General features: G+C 43.4%; 1 protein-coding gene across 3 annotated transcripts in view; it reads left to right on the forward strand.

Moving 5' to 3' along the window:
• LOC140204286 (neuronal migration protein doublecortin-like) overlaps positions 1 to 19,882 on the forward strand; it is a 184,914-nt gene that overhangs the window by 155,323 nt on the left and 9,709 nt on the right. For all 3 annotated transcript variants that reach the window (XM_072270875.1, XM_072270878.1, XM_072270877.1), the window contains 2 exons: positions 1,125 to 1,235; positions 16,281 to 16,387. In XM_072270875.1, the coding sequence (XP_072126976.1) occupies positions 1,125 to 1,235; positions 16,281 to 16,387 (218 nt within the window). The remainder of the gene's footprint in view (positions 1 to 1,124; positions 1,236 to 16,280; positions 16,388 to 19,882) is intronic.

Consider the following 19,882-nt stretch of genomic DNA (forward strand, 5'->3'; position numbering starts at 1 on the left):
GTAAGCAAGATGACTAGGACTGTAACAATGACATGAGCGGCCTGACATTTCAGCCTAAAAAAGCAACAGACCGACTAATAAAAGAAATAATCAGTGTTTGCATGGCTGAATATGAGAACCAAAGCTTAATATTGAAAGTAAGGTTAATTATATCCAGAATAAATTATTGTCAGAATGTGAAAGTTTTTTTTTCCCAGCATGATATTGCTGTTTAGCTCGTAGGTTTTGGTAAGGGGTTTGAAAATATTTTTAGAGATAGTTGTATCATACTATTTTCTGAGCAATAATAGAGTCAGAGAGCACTACAGCACAGAAACAGGTCCTTTGCCCATTTAGTCCATGCCAAAATACTATTCTGCACTGTCCCATCGACCCGCACCTGAACCATAGGCCTCCATACCCCTCCCATCCGCGTACCATCCTAACTTCCCTTATTGAACCCGCATCCACCACTTCAGAATTCTTTCATTTCACAGCTATACAAAAGATTTTGTCTCATATAAGTTGACTATTAAGTAAAATGGAACAACACATTCAGGTTGAACATACACATTTCAGAAGATGGTACCTGTAGACTGTTTGAAGATCTGTATGGACTTCCATTCACCAACACTGAGAAAAAAAACATAAGCTTCTAAATCTTCCTTCCATTTAGTAAAGTCAGAACAAGTCCTTCATTCACAGGGGCTCGGGATTAAGAATTGCTCTCTGAACTACAAATCATGGAACATATATGGCAATGACAAGGCCATTGGAAGATTAGTTACCCATTACTTTTGTGTTCATGGCATCTACCTAGTCTGAACAAATGGCCTTCTGACAGTTGCCTGTAACTACATCAGATGTGGCATTGTTTCTAGCACAAACAAAAATGTAGTTTTGTAAACATCCAGTTGATAAATGCCCCTTTGCTCAAATCTCATACCTTCACAGTGCATTATGGGAAGATCACCACATGCACCCGTTTCCAGTGGCTCGCTCGTAATATGAAAATGAACAACCCCGAAAATGTGAGGAGGTAGACAGAGAGTCAGATAGGAATGATCATTTCTAATGCTACAGTACAGTTATCATTATTTGTGCCCATTTAATGTAAACTGTTACTCTTTTCTATTTTAACTTAGAATGCCGTGTGGTGAAGACAAATCCCGGGGGTAAATCTGTTAATGCCACACAAAGGTCTACAGGCAAGAGCTCTGGAACTTCACGTCGTAGTAAGTCTCCTGCTGATTCTGGTAAGTGGAACTTGTTAGTATTTCGGCAACCACAGCGTGCAAGAAAAAACTGCTAATTGACTTTTTATTCTAATTTCAAACACGTGGATCACAATTCCCTCCACAGGGACCAATTACAATGTGAAAAATATCATAATTATTCAAATACAATTCAGGAAAATATATTCTTTGTAAATATTATTATATATAATTGAAAAAATCCATGCTGTAATTACTTATATGGTTCTACAAGGGTTCTAGAGACATGTCTTGCTGAGTAACACACAGTATTTGAGTATTAAGCAAAAATGTATGAGCATAACCTTGAAGTTGGGCAGAGCTTTGGTAGAGAATTAACCATCTCAATTCACTATAGATGGAGCTGGTGTTCCCTACTTTGCAGTGTCTATCACAATAGGTTGAAAAATTATTTAACAAATTACAATCCTTAGAAAAGAATGTATACTTTAATAACAAAGCCCACGCCACATTTTTTAAAAAGTACTTGGCCAAAGTAATAGCAAGTGGACTCTCTGTCATGTTGACTAAAGTCTGGGAATATTTAAGGATTATTTTACCCTTGTAATCTTCCTACAATTGACAAAATCTATCTTAGTGCTATCAAACAATGAGTATATAGTTTTCACTGTAAATTTAACCCTTCTGTACACTGGGCAGACTTACCTGCCTTGGAATCCTTGCACAAAAGAGAAGAGGTAAGTATGAAGGAAAAAATAATACTTGAGAGACTTGGAAGTTTCTGTGTCCAGTCCATTCCTGAAGGTGCACTAGAATGCCACACAGGCAGGGTGCCGTTGAACCTGAGCTCAGGTTGGCATTGGTTACTGAACATATCAATTGAGTGGGTAAAGCAAGTTGAAGCTGAAACAACTGGTTTTTCAAGTCTGCATTTAGGAGGTGAGATCCGTCTTCTTGAACTTGTGGTTCATGGGAATGGGGCAGGGATTGTTTCAGAGGGTTTAGATGCTCAGTGAATTAGGTGGAAGATTGGAAACTATAGCAGATCAAGGGGATTATGGTTTCAGATGGAGCGTGAATAGAATGCTCAGATTTTGGGATTGGTTGCAGTTTTGGTCAAGGGGGTATTGATGCTTCCATTGTAGGTAAGTATCCTACCTTCTATGCCTCCCATACCATCCCAGTGGTCCCAGTTTTACACCAGAACAGGTGCCCCAAGACAGTGTGATTCATTCTGTCCCACAGTGTTCCAAAAAGACAGAGGAATTGTATTGAATCACAGGGATGATGCCTAGTCAAATTTTCTGAGTGATCCAGACTTGGTCATGGTCACTCTAGGAAAAAAAATCATTAATTAGATAGTACTAAGAAAATTAATATTGCATAATTGAATTTTGAGGCAGTGTAGATTTGGTGACCTCAGGTTGTAGCTGTAAAGCTATTGAAATACTTCTTGATGTGTAGTCACTGTGTAATATGATGCAGCACACGATACTGTATGCAGGCAGTAAGGCCCTGTGAGGAATAATATGATACTTCATCACCGATAATCTGTAGCTGAGGTCAGGAGGATGGTGATGGGATTATTGAAATGAGTTAGCAGACAGGATTTTAATATCTCATCCAAAATGCATTAAGCCCAACAATGCTGTGCTCTCTCAGCAATGAAATGTCACCTTAAGAATGTGCTTAAATCTCCTAAACAAGAATGGTCTACTGGGCTCAAGGCCTACAGTGGATCCTGTTCTAATGCTGTCCTAGAACTGTCAATACTGATGTTAAGTCCCATTTCTAACAGTTGTAATGTATGGTAATCAAGAGTGCATTGTGCACTTTCTTTCCATCCCACACAAAGCCATACATTAAAACATTAAGTAAATAACACATTTCATTACAAACCTTAATTAAAGAAACTGAGCTCTAGTCTAGTGGCTTACCTTCATCTTTTTTATCATTCTGGTTACCTCAACTTTGCTGCTAACTAATTGCTCCCAATATGCAAAATAAGTATTTTATGCAAACTCCTCCCTTTGTGATCAACCCTTCTATGTCCAGCTTTTTCCTTATGTCCTTCTTCTTAATCCAGTTGGTCCAATTAAACCTGTAACATCAGTTTCACAGAAAATTGTTCTCTTCACATTCAAAGGCGCCGTTAGGCTGAAATTCCATGGCAGCCATACTCTGCAGAAAAGTTGGTTGGGTCATTGGGTTAATATTAGTTGTGAACAAAAGGGAATTTGTGCACAGTTTTTTGTTTTGTGAAATGGTGCTGTATAAAAGATAAAATGGTCCCAAAGCATGCTGAGTAATTTTTAGTCCACATTGGTTACTCAAGAGTTAATCACATTCCTTCTGAAGGGTTCTCATGAACACAACAGATTCTGTAGGTGTTTGAAATCCGGAGCTACACACACAAAATGATGGAGGGACGCAGTATCGATGGAGAGGAATAAACAGTCAACGTTTCGGGCTGAGACCCTTCAATGGACCTTCCAGCACTTCCTGCAGTGTTGTGTGTGTGTTGCCTATAGCTTCTTGTTTGTATAGTATCCCATTATTTAAACTCTCCCTTCCCTGGGATCAAAGTGAGGAAAATACCTGTCCTTCTACAGTTTGCAGTACTGTCACAGGGCAAATCACACTCACCCTCACTGCTCAAATGGACCACACCTTTATTTGATTGTATAGTTTGGCTTTCCTTTCACTCGGAAGACTTTTTTAAGAAAGTGGTTGCATCTTATATTGTAAAGCATGCATTATTATCTATAAACATTTACAAGTCAAAACAAATGGTGTTGCTGTTCCCCTGTTGACTGAAACACAACTGAACTAACAGTACAATTATAACAGAACGTCAATTCTTAATGGAGGCAGTCAGATTTATTCCAGGAGTTTCATACCGAGTGGTGCAGACTGCTGGAGCAAAGTCACAAACATATTTTCATGCTTCATGGATGGATTTAATTAAATATTGGTAGTTTTATCCAACTCTCCTTGAATGTAAATTTACATCAGAGTAGTAAAAGTCATTGAAAATGTGTAATTAACGACTGAGGGTTTCTAAAGGTTCAAAATAACACATATGTGTAACCTCCACTGTTATTGCATTTCCTAATTAGTTGGCATTTGATTCTTTGCAGCAACATAACTACTGGCCCGAGAATAAGCACTCAGCACCGCCTGTTAAATCAAATCATAGGCTTTGCACAGGAAACCTGGATGCGGCCGCAGGAGATGTCCTGGCTCTAGCCACCTTTTAATTGGCTTTGACCTTGGAAGCCCATGATTCTGATTGGTGAATGACAGATGCTGAACTATAATTTTATGCTCTGACAGTGAAAGATTTAAAGACAAAGAGATTGCCTTATGCATGAACCAGCAGCAATTTCAAACCTGATAAGAGGTTGTCAGTCTCCTTGCAGAAGCAGACGCTGTTCCCAAGAGTCATTAGCAGAGGAAATGTTCAATGCCAGCAGATGTTCTTCAGTCATGTCTGTTCCAATTTTTATGCTTGCTACGGCTTCTTGCTGTAAAGTGTGGCTTACCACTGATTTTTAATTACATTTTACCTCAATGAAACAGGATAGCTCGAAATTTGATTTCAAATTGCCTACGTTTTTTTAATGTTATGCAATTGAAAATTGACTCCCCCCCCCCCCCCCCACCCACCCCCTACTCCCCAGTGAAACACAATACAACCATTTCCAGGTTGTCTGCCGTCACCCTGGAAATTTAACCAGGCACTTCCTGACGTGAATCACCCTTGCGACACCAAATCTTTAGCTGTGTGTACAATGATGTCATTCCCTGCACCGGGCTCCGCTTAGAGCAGGCAATGAGGTGGAGGTGGGGGGAAGGGGGATGCAATATCATCATGCTTCTTCTAACCCCACTAAGCGGTGTGAATGTAATCTCCAGTGGTCACACATATGACCACTATCCTGTTTCTTCTGCCCATCATTGATTAAGGCTACACTCCGACACAACCACCACCTTCACCTAGGCAACTTACCTCTTTACTTCTTCACACTGGCCCTCTTTCCTCACCTGACCCTTACCCAATGGTCCTGGGTCTCACATTTTCTCACAATGTAGAAGGCGGCCACTCATACCATTGATTCTGTGGCAGTTCTGAGAGCAGTCCGATCAGTCTCATTTCCCCTGCAGCCCAAACTCCTTCATGTGGACTCAATCCAGCTGCATCACCAGTCACAGCAGCAAACTATACCTCCCACTTAGTGCGCTCGATTTCCAGATTGGATTGTTTTATTGCAAATAATATTTTCAGTGGCAGGCTTGTTGATGGGCATGAAGAACATCTGTCTTCGTCAAGTCACCTTCCAGTGAATCAATACACACTTTTCTGGTTTGAACTCCATTTGCCACTTCTCTGTCCAGCTCTGGGCCCTGTCTATGTCACATTGTAAGCTATGACAACCTTCAACGATCCACAACACCATCCACCTCATGTCATCTACAAGCTTAGTAATCCACCCTTCCATGTAGTGAACCATCCTTTGGCTTGGAGTTACACCTAATTGAATAATACTCACCAATTTCAGCACTAAATAGTTTTGAGATAAAGACTGAGGAAACAAGTTAAACTGATGGGGCGCATGATGCATCAGATTAAAAAATTTAGGTCAACAAGGGCATAACATCCAAAATTAACCAAATGTCATTCCTGCCACTGTCAATATACCGCCTAGTTATCAGAACGATTCTGGCTTCAGTCTGCTTCTTGCAGTGTCTACCTGTCCTCATTGATCTGGATGCAGTGGGCTGACCCAACTGACTGGGAGTGAGAACGGTGTACAGTGGGCTGACCTAGCTGACTGGGAGTGGGAACGGTGTACAGTGGGCTGACCCAACTGACTGGGAGTGGGAACAGTGTACAGTGGGCTGAGCTAGCTGACTGGGTGTGGGAACGGTGTACAGTGGGCTGAGCTAGCTGACTCTGGGAGTGGGAACAGTGTACAGTGGGCTGAGCTAGCTGATTCTGGGAGTGGGAACGGTGTACAGTGGGCTGACTTAACTGACTGGGAGTGGGAACGGTGTACAGTGGGCTGACCTAGCTGATTCTGGGAGTGGGAACAGTGTACAGTGGGCTGACCTAGCTGACTGGGTGTGGGAACGGTGTACAGTGGGTTGACCTAGCTGACTCTGGGAGTGAGAATGGTGTACATTGGGCTGACCTAGCTGACTGGGAGTGGGAACGGTGTACAGTCGGCTGACCTAGCTGACTCTGGGAGTGAGAATGGTGTACATTGGGCTGACCTAGCTGACTGGGAGTGGGAATGGTGTACAGTGGGTTGACCTAGCTGACTGGGTGTGGGAACGGTGTACAGTGGGCTGACCTAGCTGACTCTGGGAGTGAGAATGGTGTACATTGGGCTGACCTAGCTGACTGGGAGTGGGAACGGTGTACAGTGGGCTGACCTAACTGACTGGGAGTGGGAACGGTGTACAGTGGGCTGACCTAGCTGACTCTGGGAGTGGGAACGGTGTACAGTGGGCTGACCTAGCTGATTCTGGGAGTGGGAACGGTGTACAGTGGGTTGACCTAGCTGATACTGGGAGTGAGAATGGTGTACATTGGGCTGACCTAGCTGACTGGGAGTGGGAACGGTGTACAGTGGGTTGACCTAGCTGACTGGGTGTGGGAACGGTGTACAGTGGGCTGACCTAGCTGACTCTGGGAGTGAGAATGGTGTACATTGGGCTGACCTAGCTGACTCTGGGAGTGAGAATGGTGTACATTGGGCTGACCTAGCTGACTGGGAGTGGGAACGGTGTACAGTGGGCTGACTTAGCTGACTGGGAGTGGGAACTGCGTACAGTGGGCTGACTTAGCTGACTGGGAGTGGGAACGGTGTACAGTGGGCTGACCTAGCTGACTCTGGGAGTGAGAACGGTGTACATTGGGCTGACCTAGCTGACTGGGAGTGAGAACGGTGTACAGTGGGCTGAGCTAGCTGACTGGGAGTGGGAACGGTGTACAGTGGGCTGAGCTAGCTGACTGGGAGTGGGAACGGTGTACAGTGGGCTGACCTAGCTGACTCTGGGAGTGAGAATGGTGTACATTGGGCTGACCTAGCTGATTCTGGGAGTGGGAACAGTGTACAGTGGGTTGACCTAGCTGACTGGGTGTGGGAACGGTGTACAGTGGGCTGACCTAGCTGACTCTGGGAGTGGGAACGGTGTACAGTGGGCTGACCTAGCTGACACTGGGAGTGGGAACGGTGTACATTGGGCTGACCTAGCTGACACTGGGAGTGGGAACGGCGTACAGTGGGTTGACCTAGCTGACTCTGGGAGTGAGAATGGTGTACATTGGGCTGACCTAGCTGACTGGGAGTGGGAACGGTGTACAGTGAGCTGACCTAGCTGACTCTGGGAGTGGGAACTGTGCCACAAAATGGAGGAAGCTGTTAGGCTGAGCAGGCCTCAAATGTCAGATTCTGAGGCCCTGCCTAGGGTGGTCTTTGTGATAAAGCAATTAAAATATACCAAGCAAATCTTTGACCTTTTCCCACAAGGTTAGCGTGTCATGAGTGGGTTATGGGTAAATGCAATGCATCTGGGCCTTCTCCTGCACCTGGCGGTGAATTCAACAGCAGAGCAGAACTCCAGAAAGGCACATATGTCCAGATGTCTGAGATGGAATTGCCTGCTAAAAGTAGCTCGGTCTGGGTGACTTTATTACGGACCATACTTTATTAAATCTCTTTCAGGAGTGTTCAACATAAATGTTTCTTGTCTCCCTAAAGTGATTAAGGAAAGATCTGCACATATGTACCTCCATTATACAATTGAATCAAGATGAAAGAAGCTTGACATCATCTAGGACAAAGCAGTCCAGTTTATTGTCGCCCTATCCATCACCCAAAGTTCTCACTTCCTCCACCATGGTGCTCAGTGGCTACAGTATGTGCCATCTACAAAATGAACAGTGCTGTTCCTTCATCGTTGTGAAGTCTAAATTCTGAAACTCCCACCCCAACAGGAATTTTGAAGTATCGGCTGCTTCAGTGTTTTGACAGATTCCACCTTTACAGATGTCTATGTATCGATTTTGTCCATAAACCAGAAAATGCACATTTCTCAATAAAATAACCCTCCTGGCACAGTATTACAATGAAGGCCAGCTAAAACAAACCTTTATTGCACGTCTTCCACTGCTGAATTACAGTGGCAGAGAATCAGAATGTCATACATTGAATGGCTGGTTTGAAGGACTTGAAGTGTCAGTGGATGTGACATTGTTAATATAGTATCACTGCACATAAATCAATATCAGAATCAGGATCCAAATCAGGTTGGTTATCACCGATGTGTGTTATTTTGTAGGTAGCGGTTCAATCTTCCAGGAGGTTCTATCAGCTGTCCATTCCCTTAAGAACAACGAGTCCCCTGGCACTGACAATATCCCTGCTGAGTTACTGAAGAACGGAGGGTACATGTGTATGCGTACCCTCTACCAGTACATCACCAAGGCCTGGACTGATGAGAACATCCCACAGCAATGGAGAAATGCAAACATCGTTGTCATTTATAAGAACAAGGGTGACAAGGCCATCTGTGGCAATAGTGGGGGCATATCACTCCTTTCTGTTGCTGGAAAGGTCCTGGCTAAGGTGATGCTTCAGAGACTCATCAGCAACATCACTGAGTCAATGCTGCCTGAATCACAGTGTGGATTTAGGAAGAACAGGAGCACGATCGACATGATCTTCACAGCCTGGCAGCTGCAGGAAAAGTGCTGGGAGCAACATCAGGACCTGTTTATGGCCTTTGTCAACCGCTCCAAAGCATTCAACACTGTGCAAAGAGAGCTCTTATGGGATGTCCTCCTTAGGTTTGGCTGTCCCAATAAATTTGTTAACATCCTCCGCCAGTTCCACGATAGGATGACTGCTCGGATGATAGGAGGACAAGAGTCCCAGCCCTTCTTTGTACGCACAGGGGTGAGGCAGGGGTGTGTGCTAGCGCCAGTGCTCTTTAACATCTTCCTCTTGTGTGTTACCAAGCTTCTCCACAACGAGATTGAAGACAGCAGTGGTGTGGCAGTGGATGTCAGATTAGATGGCAACCTCTTTGACATCAGGAGGCTCCACGCAACCACCAAACTCCGTAGAGAGCAGGTCCTGGAGCTGCAGTATGCAGACGACTGTGCTCTTGTGGCCCATACTCCGGAGGATCTTCAGACTGTCCTTGCTATGGCGGTGAGAGCGTACAGCAGGATGGGTCTGACTGTCAATACCACCAAGACAGAAGTGGTTTGCCAATGGAGTACCAGTGTCCCACCCACTCTACCTGCCTTCACTGTTGGTGATGTAAAGCTGTCAGTAGTGCCATCTTTCAAATATCTGGGGATCATTCTCTCTGAGGATAGTGGCATTGACAACGACATCCAGAGCCGCATTAAACAGGCATCAGCTGCCTTTGGGAGACTTCAGCGTAGAGTCTTTCAGATCAGGAGCCTTCGTCCCTCCACAAAGGTCGCTGTATACCAAGCGGTCTGTGTCACTACCCTTCTTTATAGCTGTGAAGCTTGGGTAACCTACAGCCATCACATCAAGTCCTTGGAGTGCTTCCACATAAGCTGCCTCCAGTGCATCCTGGGAATTACCTGGCGTGAGCTGGTGCCTCACACTGAAATACCTGTAAAGACCAACTGCAGAAGTATTGAGGCCATGATCACCTAGCGTCAGCTGCAGTGGCTGGGGCATGTGATAAGGATGCCCCCATGTCGGCTGCCCCACAGAGTGTTATACGACCAGCTACATCATGGTCGACGCTCAGCTGGAAGGCCGAAGAGGCGCTATAAGGATCAGATGAAGAATGCTTTAAGGAAGTGCAAGATCAGACCCGAGGACCTGGAGGAGGTTGCTGCTGACCGTACCACATGGCGGCAACTGTGTAGGGACGGGGGTCGTATTCTGGAGATGGACAGGACAACCAGAAGAGAGCCAAGAGAAATCCAGCCATGGTTGCCACCACTACCACATATACATGTCCCACCTGCAATAGACTGTATAGTTATCAAAGATCTCACCGTTAAAGGAGTGGACGTCATCATCGGATTTCGATGGACAACCGAAGAGAGAGAGAGAGAGCGGTCCAATGCAAGACTTTAAAAATTCTTATAAGTTACAGAAAAGAAATAAATAACCAATCAGAAATCTGATGATGGAGGGAAAGAAGTTGTTCTTAAAATATTGAGTGTGGGTTTTCAAGTTTCTGTAACACCTTCCTGATGGTAATAGCAAGAAGAGGGCATGCCCAGATGGTGATGGTTCTTGATGACAGATGGCGCTTACTTGTTTCTTGATGTCCTCAATGGTAGGACGGTTGTGTCTATGATAGAGCTGGCTGACTTTACAACCCTCTGCAGCTCCTTTCAATCCTGTGAGCTGGATCTTCCAAGCCAGGTGGTGCTGAGACTGGTCAGAAGATTATCCACTGCACATCTGTAGAAATTTGCTCGACTCTTTGGTGACATACCAAATTTCCATAAACTCCTAATGAAATGTAGCCACTGGCATGCCTTTCTCGTGACTGCATCATGGAAATGATTGCTTTTCAATTTCTAAGGGAACTCTCTTGCTATTCCTGACCATCTATTTATCTGGTTACCCACACATTAGCCACTTTATTTTGTAGTCTTCTGCTGCTGTAGCACATCCATTTCAAGGTTAGAGATGCTCTTCTGAACACCGCTGTTGTAACATGTAGTTATTTGGGTTACTGTCACCTTCTTGTCAGCTTGAACCAGTGGGGCCATTCATCACTGACCTCTCTCATTGACACAGTCTGGCCGTTCATCACTGACCTCTCTCATTACAAGGCCTTGGTGAGACCACACCTGGAGTATTGTGTGCAGTTTTGGTCCCCTAATCTGAGGAAAGACATCCTTGCCATAGAGGGAGTACAAAGAAGGTTCACCAGATTGATTCCTGGGATGGCAGGACTTTCATATGAAGAAAGACTGGATGAACTGGGCTTGTACTCATTGGAATTTAGAAGATTGAGGGGGGATCTGATTGAAACGTATAAGATCCTAAAGGGATTGGACAGGCTAGATGCAGGAAGATTGTTCCCGATGTTGGGGAGGTCCAGAACGAGGGGTCACAGTTTGAGGATAGAGGGGAAGCCTTTTAGGACCGAGATTAGGAAAAACTTCTTCACAGAGAGAGTGGTGAATCTGTGGAATTCTCTGCCACAGGAAACAGTTGAGGCCAGTTCATTGGCTATATTTAAGAGGGAGTTAGATATGGCCCTTGTGGCTACCGGGGTCAGGGGGTATGGAGGGAAGGCTGGAGCGGGGTTCTGAGTTGGTTGATCAGCCATGATCATAATAAATGGCGGTGCAGACTCGAAGGGCTGAATGGCCTACTCCTGCACCTATTTTCTATGTTTCTATGTCTATGTTTCTATTGACACAGTCTGGCCATTCATCCCTGACCTCTCTCATTGACACAGTCTGGCCGTTCATCCCTGACCTCTCTCATTGACACAGTCTGGTCGTTCATCCCTGACCTCTCTCATTGACACAGTCTGGCCGTTCATCCCTGACCTCTCTCATTGACACAGTCTGGCCGTTCATCCCTGACCTCTCTCATTGACACAGTCTGGTCGTTCATCCCTGACCTCTCTCATTGACACAGTCTGGCCGTTCATCCCTGACCTCTCTCATTGACACAGTCTGGCCGTTCATCCCTGACCTCTCTCATTGACACAGTCTGGCCATTCATCCCTGGCCTCTCTCATTGACACAGTCTGGCCGTTCATCCCTGACCTCTCTCATTGACACAGTCTGGCCATTCATCCCTGACCTCTCTCATTGACACAGTGTTTTTGCTCACAGAGCTGCCGCTTACTGGATGTATTTTATTTTTTGCACAATTCTCTGTGATTTCTAGAGACTTGTGTGTGAAAATCCCAGAAGATCAGCAGTTTCTGAGATACTCAAACCACCCCGTCTTGCACTGGCAGTCATTCCCTGGTCAAAGTCACTTAGGTCACATTTCTTCCCCGATCTGATGTGTGGTTTGAATAACAACTGAACCTCTTGACCAAAGTTGGTCATATCGGACCCCTGCAGGCGGTGGGAGTTTCTAAGAGGACAATAAAGATAAAGGGGGTGGTGGGGGAGGGGTGCTTGGTAGTAAAGGGAGCAGTTGAAGGGTTACAGGGTTAATTTAAGAAATGAATGACTTCTTATAAGCATTGATGCTCAGTGCCACATAATTGATTACAATGAACATGTCATCACTTCGTCTCTTGCTAACCCACTGTTCTCTTAGAAATTAATCAAAGAATGTTATAGTCGTTGAAAAGCAATGTGACACGTCTGTGTTTGGCATGTTATGGGAAATCTGGCCTGAAGAAATCATGTTCTTTCCGGGCCTGGCCTACTACGCATTATTGCCATACACTACTACAGCGTAGTATTAGCTAGTACACTTTCCACACTCAGTGATGCAATTCCTCTTAATTAAGGTATGTGTTCAATCATGTAAAGTTCAGAATCTGCCCTTTTGAGTGGTCTTGACTGCATTTCTCTAGCCCACGGCCCGAATGAGTTTATCACTGCCCCACTTTATCTACCATCAGGCAGAGTCAGTTTTTTCCTGAACTATGATGGCATCATAACCTACCCCTTTATTGATTGCAGAACTTGAGATTGGACTTAAACAATAGGTGATTGACTATAGTAATTAATCCATGATTGTTATCACAGAGGTAATTAAAATCAAGTCCTATGCCCTCAATTCTCAACTATTTCAAGAGTTTTGTATTGAGAATGATGGACAGTTTGAGCACTTGCTGTTGAACACAGAAGTCAGATAGTTCTCTAAAGGAAGCAGCCTGGGATGCTTTCATACACTTTCTGAAATGGAGATAAAGTCCTTTGAAGACTCGAATGCTTCACTCAGTAATCAATTCAAGAATATTAGGCATAACATTGCTTATTTGTCAGAACTATTCACTAATTTAATGCAATCAATCTTCATTGACAAGGAAATGATGTGAATTGTATCAAAGTCAAATCAGTTGTCTCCACATTTCTGTCCAAGTTAACCCTATCTGACTGCAATATTGGCCATCGCGACCACCATTGTCAGGCAGCTGCAAGAAATTCATCCAGAGTTTTTCAATGATACCTGTTGTTTCTGAAGCAGTGTTCTGTCGAATGTTCTGAACTTTTCAGAGCACTTTAAGCAATGGCACAGGAAAATGCAGTGACATTTTCATGTAGAAAGCATAAGTTAGCGCAATGTTTCACAGTACAGGTGACCCAGGTTCAGTTCCCGCCACTGCCTATAAGGAGTTTATATGTTCTCCCCGTGAACATGTGCATTTCCTCCGGGTGCTCTGGATTCCCCACACAGTCCACAGACGTACCGGTTGGTAGGTTACTTGGTCGTTATAACTTGTCTGGTGATTAGGGTAGGATTAGATCGGGGGTTTGCTGGGCGCCATGGCTCGAAGGGCCTATTCCGCACTATGTCTCAATAAATAAACAGTAAAGCAGTCTCTGGGTCACTCTGTATTGCTGCATCATTCAGGTAATTGGAAAAGAAAGTGCTTATGATGCTTAATTAGTTGTACATTTCTTCTATTTGTTTTATCAGTGGATGCCTTGAGAACTTTCTGATCAGGTAGAGGTTAGAGTTGATGCAGGATGAGTTATCATCTCATTGTCCGCATGTAGTCTCTTAACTTCAGTCAGTGTGGGATTAAGAAAAACACTGACCTACTCCTGTAACTTGGCATCTCCACACTCACTGCAACCATCAGGTGGCCTCACTGTCTGACATTGCCAGCTTAACGAACGTTGCTGTGGGAGTTAAGCACAGCTATGTGATAGAAACTTGGATGAAATGGCCAAAGCCATTTTACCTGGGTTGCTACATGCCAATAGATATAGAATATTTCCACAGCGATCTGGGGAAGATTAATCCCAGCCTCCAGCAATGTACATTTTCTTCCTGATCCCCCATCTTCTGAGCCCCCTTGAGGCTGAATGTTGGCCTCCAAGCCTGGATCGTGAGGTGGTTTAGTCCTGATTGTAGGTGTGTGAACATGTGCTTTGCCGTAGATGCCAATCCTGGAGCTGTTACTAATCTAAAAATTCAGTTCCAATCTCCCTGCACTGAATGTAACTCCATCTCCAGCATAGTTCTCTCAGAGTACAATGACCTTTTGATGGCTTTGCCAACTAAAAAATGGTTTTCATTAAGTGCTACTTAATTATACTCTGCTCAATTTTTACAATAGACATTATAAATGTAACTTGTTACCGTTTCATGTGAAATGTCATGCTGCTAATAATGCATAATGGAAGAAATGAAGAATTTCAGAATTTGATTAGTTTGCAGAAATGCTGGTGTATTTCTCAAATGTCTTTTTCCTTTGATTCCTCCTCCTACCCCTGGAAAATTCTTTTTCTTGCGGAGGTGCTCTTTCCAAAGCATTCCAGATTTGACGTATCTTGCTCAGCTTCCAGGTGCTGTCCTGGGTTTGTCTCAAATGAGGAAGGCATTTCACGCAACTCTGAATTGTCCTCCTTAAGTGTCACCAGAATAGGATGTGAAACAGTTCAGTAAAAAGAGCAGCCTGAAAGTGAATTGCATGGTGTAACATGATCCTGAGCTTCTCTCAGTGTCAGCCTGGGTTTATATTGAAAGTTAAAGTCCCAGTTCATGTATATGTTTATGGGATGTTTATTTGTATGTGTAAGGTAGTACTTGTAATTAGGTCTGTACTTTGGAATATTTGACATTTACATTATGTTGAAAAATGATCTCGCCTTATGGATTTCTATTTCATGGGCTCCTCTTGTGATATAACGTGTTGAGAATACAAACATTATTTTCTAGCCTTTAAGTTGTCAGGATAGCCAAGTGGTCTAAGGCGCCAGACACAAGGAATAAACTCCATCTGTAGTAAAACAGGTGTTTTGGTCTCCAATTGGAGGCATGGGGTCGAATCGCACTTCTGACGTACTTTTTTGCCCAAGTTTCATTGATTCTAGTATGGATTTATTGTCTCTGCCTGTGAGAAAATGTATCTCAGGGTCATATATGGTGAAAGATGTGTATTTTGATATTGTGTATGTATTTTTAACTTTGAACTTTGAGAAAGTTATGTACCAAAGTATCCCATTTATTCAGAACATAGGTGTGGGTAGAGGGGAGCATCGTTAGATTGGGAATAATTCCATGATAAGCCAGGTGCTACGCTGTTCCAGTGACCTGGATTCAATCTTTATTTCTGGTGGCATGTGTGAGGAATTTGCAAGTTTTCCCTGGGATTGTCCCTAGCCATTGAAGTTTCTCTCTACATCTCCAAAAAATGCAGGTTGATATGTTAATTGCACAGTGTATATTACGCCTGGTATCGGTGAGTGGCAGGAGATTTTGGGAGCTGATATGTGGGAGAAAATTGATTGCGGGGCAAACACAAGGAAATGGAACTAATGGGAATGCTCTGAGTGGCACAGATGGACAAACAAATTTCTATGTTGTAAGAAATGTGAGAGAAAGCACAGAGTTACGGGTGCTGGAAATATTGAATAAAAACAGAGAATGCTGGCAAATCAGGCAGCATCTGCAGAGGGAGGAAGTGTCACCATTTCATTGTCAATAACTTATGCTCACGTTCCACCTGGTAAGTTCATGTTCCTTGAGAAGCACAATAAAGATGCAACATAGTATAGTACAGTGCATGAACTGGCCCTTAGGCACATGATGTTGTGCCAAACTAATTTAACTAGTTATTAAATGCCTAATTAAACTAGTCACTTCTGCCTACAGCATCTATGTCGCTCTAATCTTTGCATATTAATGTACCTATCTAAGAGCCTCATAATAACTCTGGTATTTGCCCCTCTCACCCCTGGCCAATGCATTCCTAGTACCTATCGCTTATCCTATCCGAGAAGGCAGTAATGATTAAGAAATGACTTTGAGTTCTGTTCCAAAAGAAATGCCTTTAATATTCTGAACTGGACCAACATGGTTTTACAATGATCACATGATTAGGACAATACAACTTGTTTGTTGTCTGTTCTTTCAGCCAATGGGACCTCGAGCAGCCAGCTCTCCACCCCAAGGTCAAACAAGTCTCCAGTCTCGACACCCATTTCTACACCAACCAGCCCAGGATGCCTTCGCAAGCACAAGGTTAGCTGACAAGATTTACCCCATTTTATCTTCTCCTTTTTGAGCTATCGAAAAAGGTGGCACAATAGCATACTGGTTAGCAGAGCGCTGTTACAGTGCCAGTGACCCAGGTTCAGTTACACCATTGTCTGTGAAGAGTTTGCATGGTTGTGTGGGTTTCCTCCGGGTGCTCTTGTTTCCTCCCACATTCCAAAGGCATATGGGTTTGTAGATAAATTGGTCACACACGCGTAACCGGGCAGCACGGGCTCGTTGTATCATTAAGCAGAATAATAAAATAAAAGGAGTCCTTTTTCAACACAAGGTATCTTTCTGTTTTAGTCTTGAAATACACAGATCTCTGGGAAAGGAATATAAAACATAGGACATAGAACATTACAGCACATTTCAGGCCCTTTGGCTCATGATGTTATGCTGACCTGAACCTACTCTAAAATCAGTCTAGCCCTTCTTCCTTCATAGCCCTCCATTTTCTATCATCCATGTGCTTATCTAAGAGTTTCTTCAATCCACCTGACGTATCTGCATCCGGCAGGGCATTCTTTGTACTCAACTCCCTCTATAAGGAACTTACCTCTACCATCCTCTGTTATAATGTACTCCAATCACTTTTATAATTATGCCCCTTGAACTAGCCATTTCCGCTCTGGGGGAACAGTCTCTGGGTACCCACTTGATCTCTGCCTTTGCACTCAGTGGCCACTTTATTAGGTACCTCCTGCTGCTTCAAGGTTCAACAGGTTCTGCATTCAGAGATGGTCTTCTGTTGTTAAGCCTGGTTATTTGAGTTACTGTCGCCTTCCTGTCAACTTGAACCAATCAGGCTGTTCTCCGCTGACCTCTCTCATTAACAAATTGTTTTCACTCACAGAACTGTCACTCACTGGATGTTATTTGTACTTTTTGTATCATTCTCTGTAAGCACTAGAGACCGTTGTTCATGAAAAATCCCAGATCAGCAGATTTTGAGATACTCAAATCACCCCATCTGGCATCCAACAATGATTCCATGGTCACTTAGATCAAATTTCTTCCCCGTTCTGATGTTTGATCTGAACAAATTACCCTCTTGACCATGTCTGCATGTTTTTGTACATTGAGTTGCTGCCATGTGATTGGCTGATTAGATATTTACGTCAATGAGGGATGTATAGGTGTACCTAATAAAGTGGTCTCTGATTGTATATCGATATATAATGATATTCGGTATTTTTAACTGTTAATCTGTTATAAGCACACAAGAAATGACCAAATTTCTACCTCAAAATTGGTTAACACCTAGTGACCATTTAAAAAAGTATTTTTTCCCTATTCCTGTAATCTTGTTAAGTTACCCAGTGTCAGGACATAGAAGTAAATACACTCAGACCTCAGAACGTACACTAGTAAGTAGGAGGGAACTATTTCACACTTTTCTTTGATGAAAGCTATTTAAGGAAACAAATTTCCAAATCCTCTAATTCATTTAAAAATTAAGATTCTTGGAAAGTTGTTACGTGCCAGCAGCAATAGACCACAGGCACAGATTTTAATGTTAAAGAAATACATTTTTAATACTTACACAAAAATATAGACAATTAAAACAATTACTCCCCTAACCAAAAATTAACAGTGCAATGCATCTTAGTTCACAAACTGTGGGTTCTGGAAACAGTTCTTCCCAAGTCTCACTCAAACAGAGTCCTAGGTTGGCAATCCAGAAGGGTCCGGAATCCACGGGAACAGGTACAGGTGTCTATGAGTCACAGATGATTCCAGAAGTTGAGTGGTCGTCACTTAAGTACTAGAGTCCACGCAGGGATAACAAAGTGACGCCTAAGTTCCAAAACCCACATAGGGATATCACAAAGTGATAGTCACGGAATATTCCTTAATACAAGTGGTCGCCGCGTAACACATCCGAATCCATGTATGGATTAACAAAAAGTGGTCGCCACAGAATACTCCAGAAATCCAAGTATGGATCATACAAAGTGACAGTCATATATTCAATATGCATTGGGTGCCACAAATTATCACAATCTTTCAGACACGGAGAAATATTGGGATCTCCCGCTGCTGTAGTGAACTCTTCAACGCACTCAACTCAATTCGCTCTCCCTGGTAGCTCACAGTCCATTGTATCGCTTAGCTGCAGAAATTTTCAGAAACCTCCCGAATTCAATAGAAAAAGCCTACACCCCATTTGTTATATGACGCCATCCCCTCGCCTCGTCCAGGCGCACCAAAATGACGCCATGCCACGCCCCATCCAAGCACACCAAAATGACGCTTACGGTTAATTCAAGCAATGTTGACATGTAACAAAGCAAATTTAGGGGCTGGAATTATGAACTGCAGTCACTCACTCACGATATCTAATTTTTAAGAGGGTTAAAGCAATCAAGGAAAGGCAAATTTTTACAAAGGACAATCAAAGACAATAACTTCTTGCTGATTACCTGACTGTAAGTAAAGTAAAGGCATCCGTTAGTCTTGCGAGACCATGGATCTGCGCCTGGAAAGTCTTCACTCTCCAGGGCGCAAGCCTGGGCAAGGTTGTGTGGAAGACCAGCAGTTGCCCATGCTGCAAGTCTTCCCTCCCCACGATGTTGTCCAAGGGAAGGGCATTAGGACCCATACAGCTTGGCACCAGTGTCGTCGCAGAGCAATGTGTGATTAAGTGCCTTGCTCAAGGACACAACACGTTGCCTCGGCTGGGGCTCGAACTCACAACCTTCAGGTCGCTAGTCCAATGCCTTAACCACTTGGCCACGTGCCCACACCAACCTACCTGACCGTAGAAAAGTTAATATTAGCATCCTTCTTCCAAACTGCTGAATAACATTTATGCTGTATACTAGATGTGCTTGAACCAAGAAAGAAACATCAGCAGCAAGACCATGCTGTACTGTACGGTGTCTTAACAGTAGAACAATACCTCAAATGTTACATTATATAATGTTCTTATCCTTTCAAAGTTGTCAGTTCTTCTGGACCACATAAGTTTAAGGATATTACAACAATCTTGCTCTCTGATTCGTCCATTTTAATTTGAAGCATAATTTTAAATACAATTGATATTACAGAGCTGGCTTTGAGAGCGTAAAATTGTAATAGAGCTGATTTCACTCAGGTAGAAATGGTGATTATCAGCATGGTGCCTGGTGTTAATTATTGAACCAGTCCATGTGAAAATGTTGGATTCACTGTCAGCAGAAATGCATCCATTAGCATTGAAGGTTGTCTACGACAAGAGATTATATATACTACCATATTATGAAGATAGTTAAAACGTGTGCAAAACCTATGATGACACTATTCTTTTGAAGGAAAAAGCTACAATTTGTGAATTGTTTTACTCATGGAAACACAAAATATATTTCCAAAAAACAATGACTCTGTACAGGTACTGAAATAAGAAAATAGAGTAATTAGACCAAAAAAAGGTCAAAATAATTGCAAGCTAGTCATAGGGTCATAGAAAAGTACAGCACAGAAGCAGACCATTCTGTC

Source organism: Mobula birostris, chromosome 10 (assembly GCF_030028105.1).
Source record: "Mobula birostris isolate sMobBir1 chromosome 10, sMobBir1.hap1, whole genome shotgun sequence".
Taxonomy (NCBI): Eukaryota; Metazoa; Chordata; class Chondrichthyes; order Myliobatiformes; family Myliobatidae; genus Mobula; species Mobula birostris.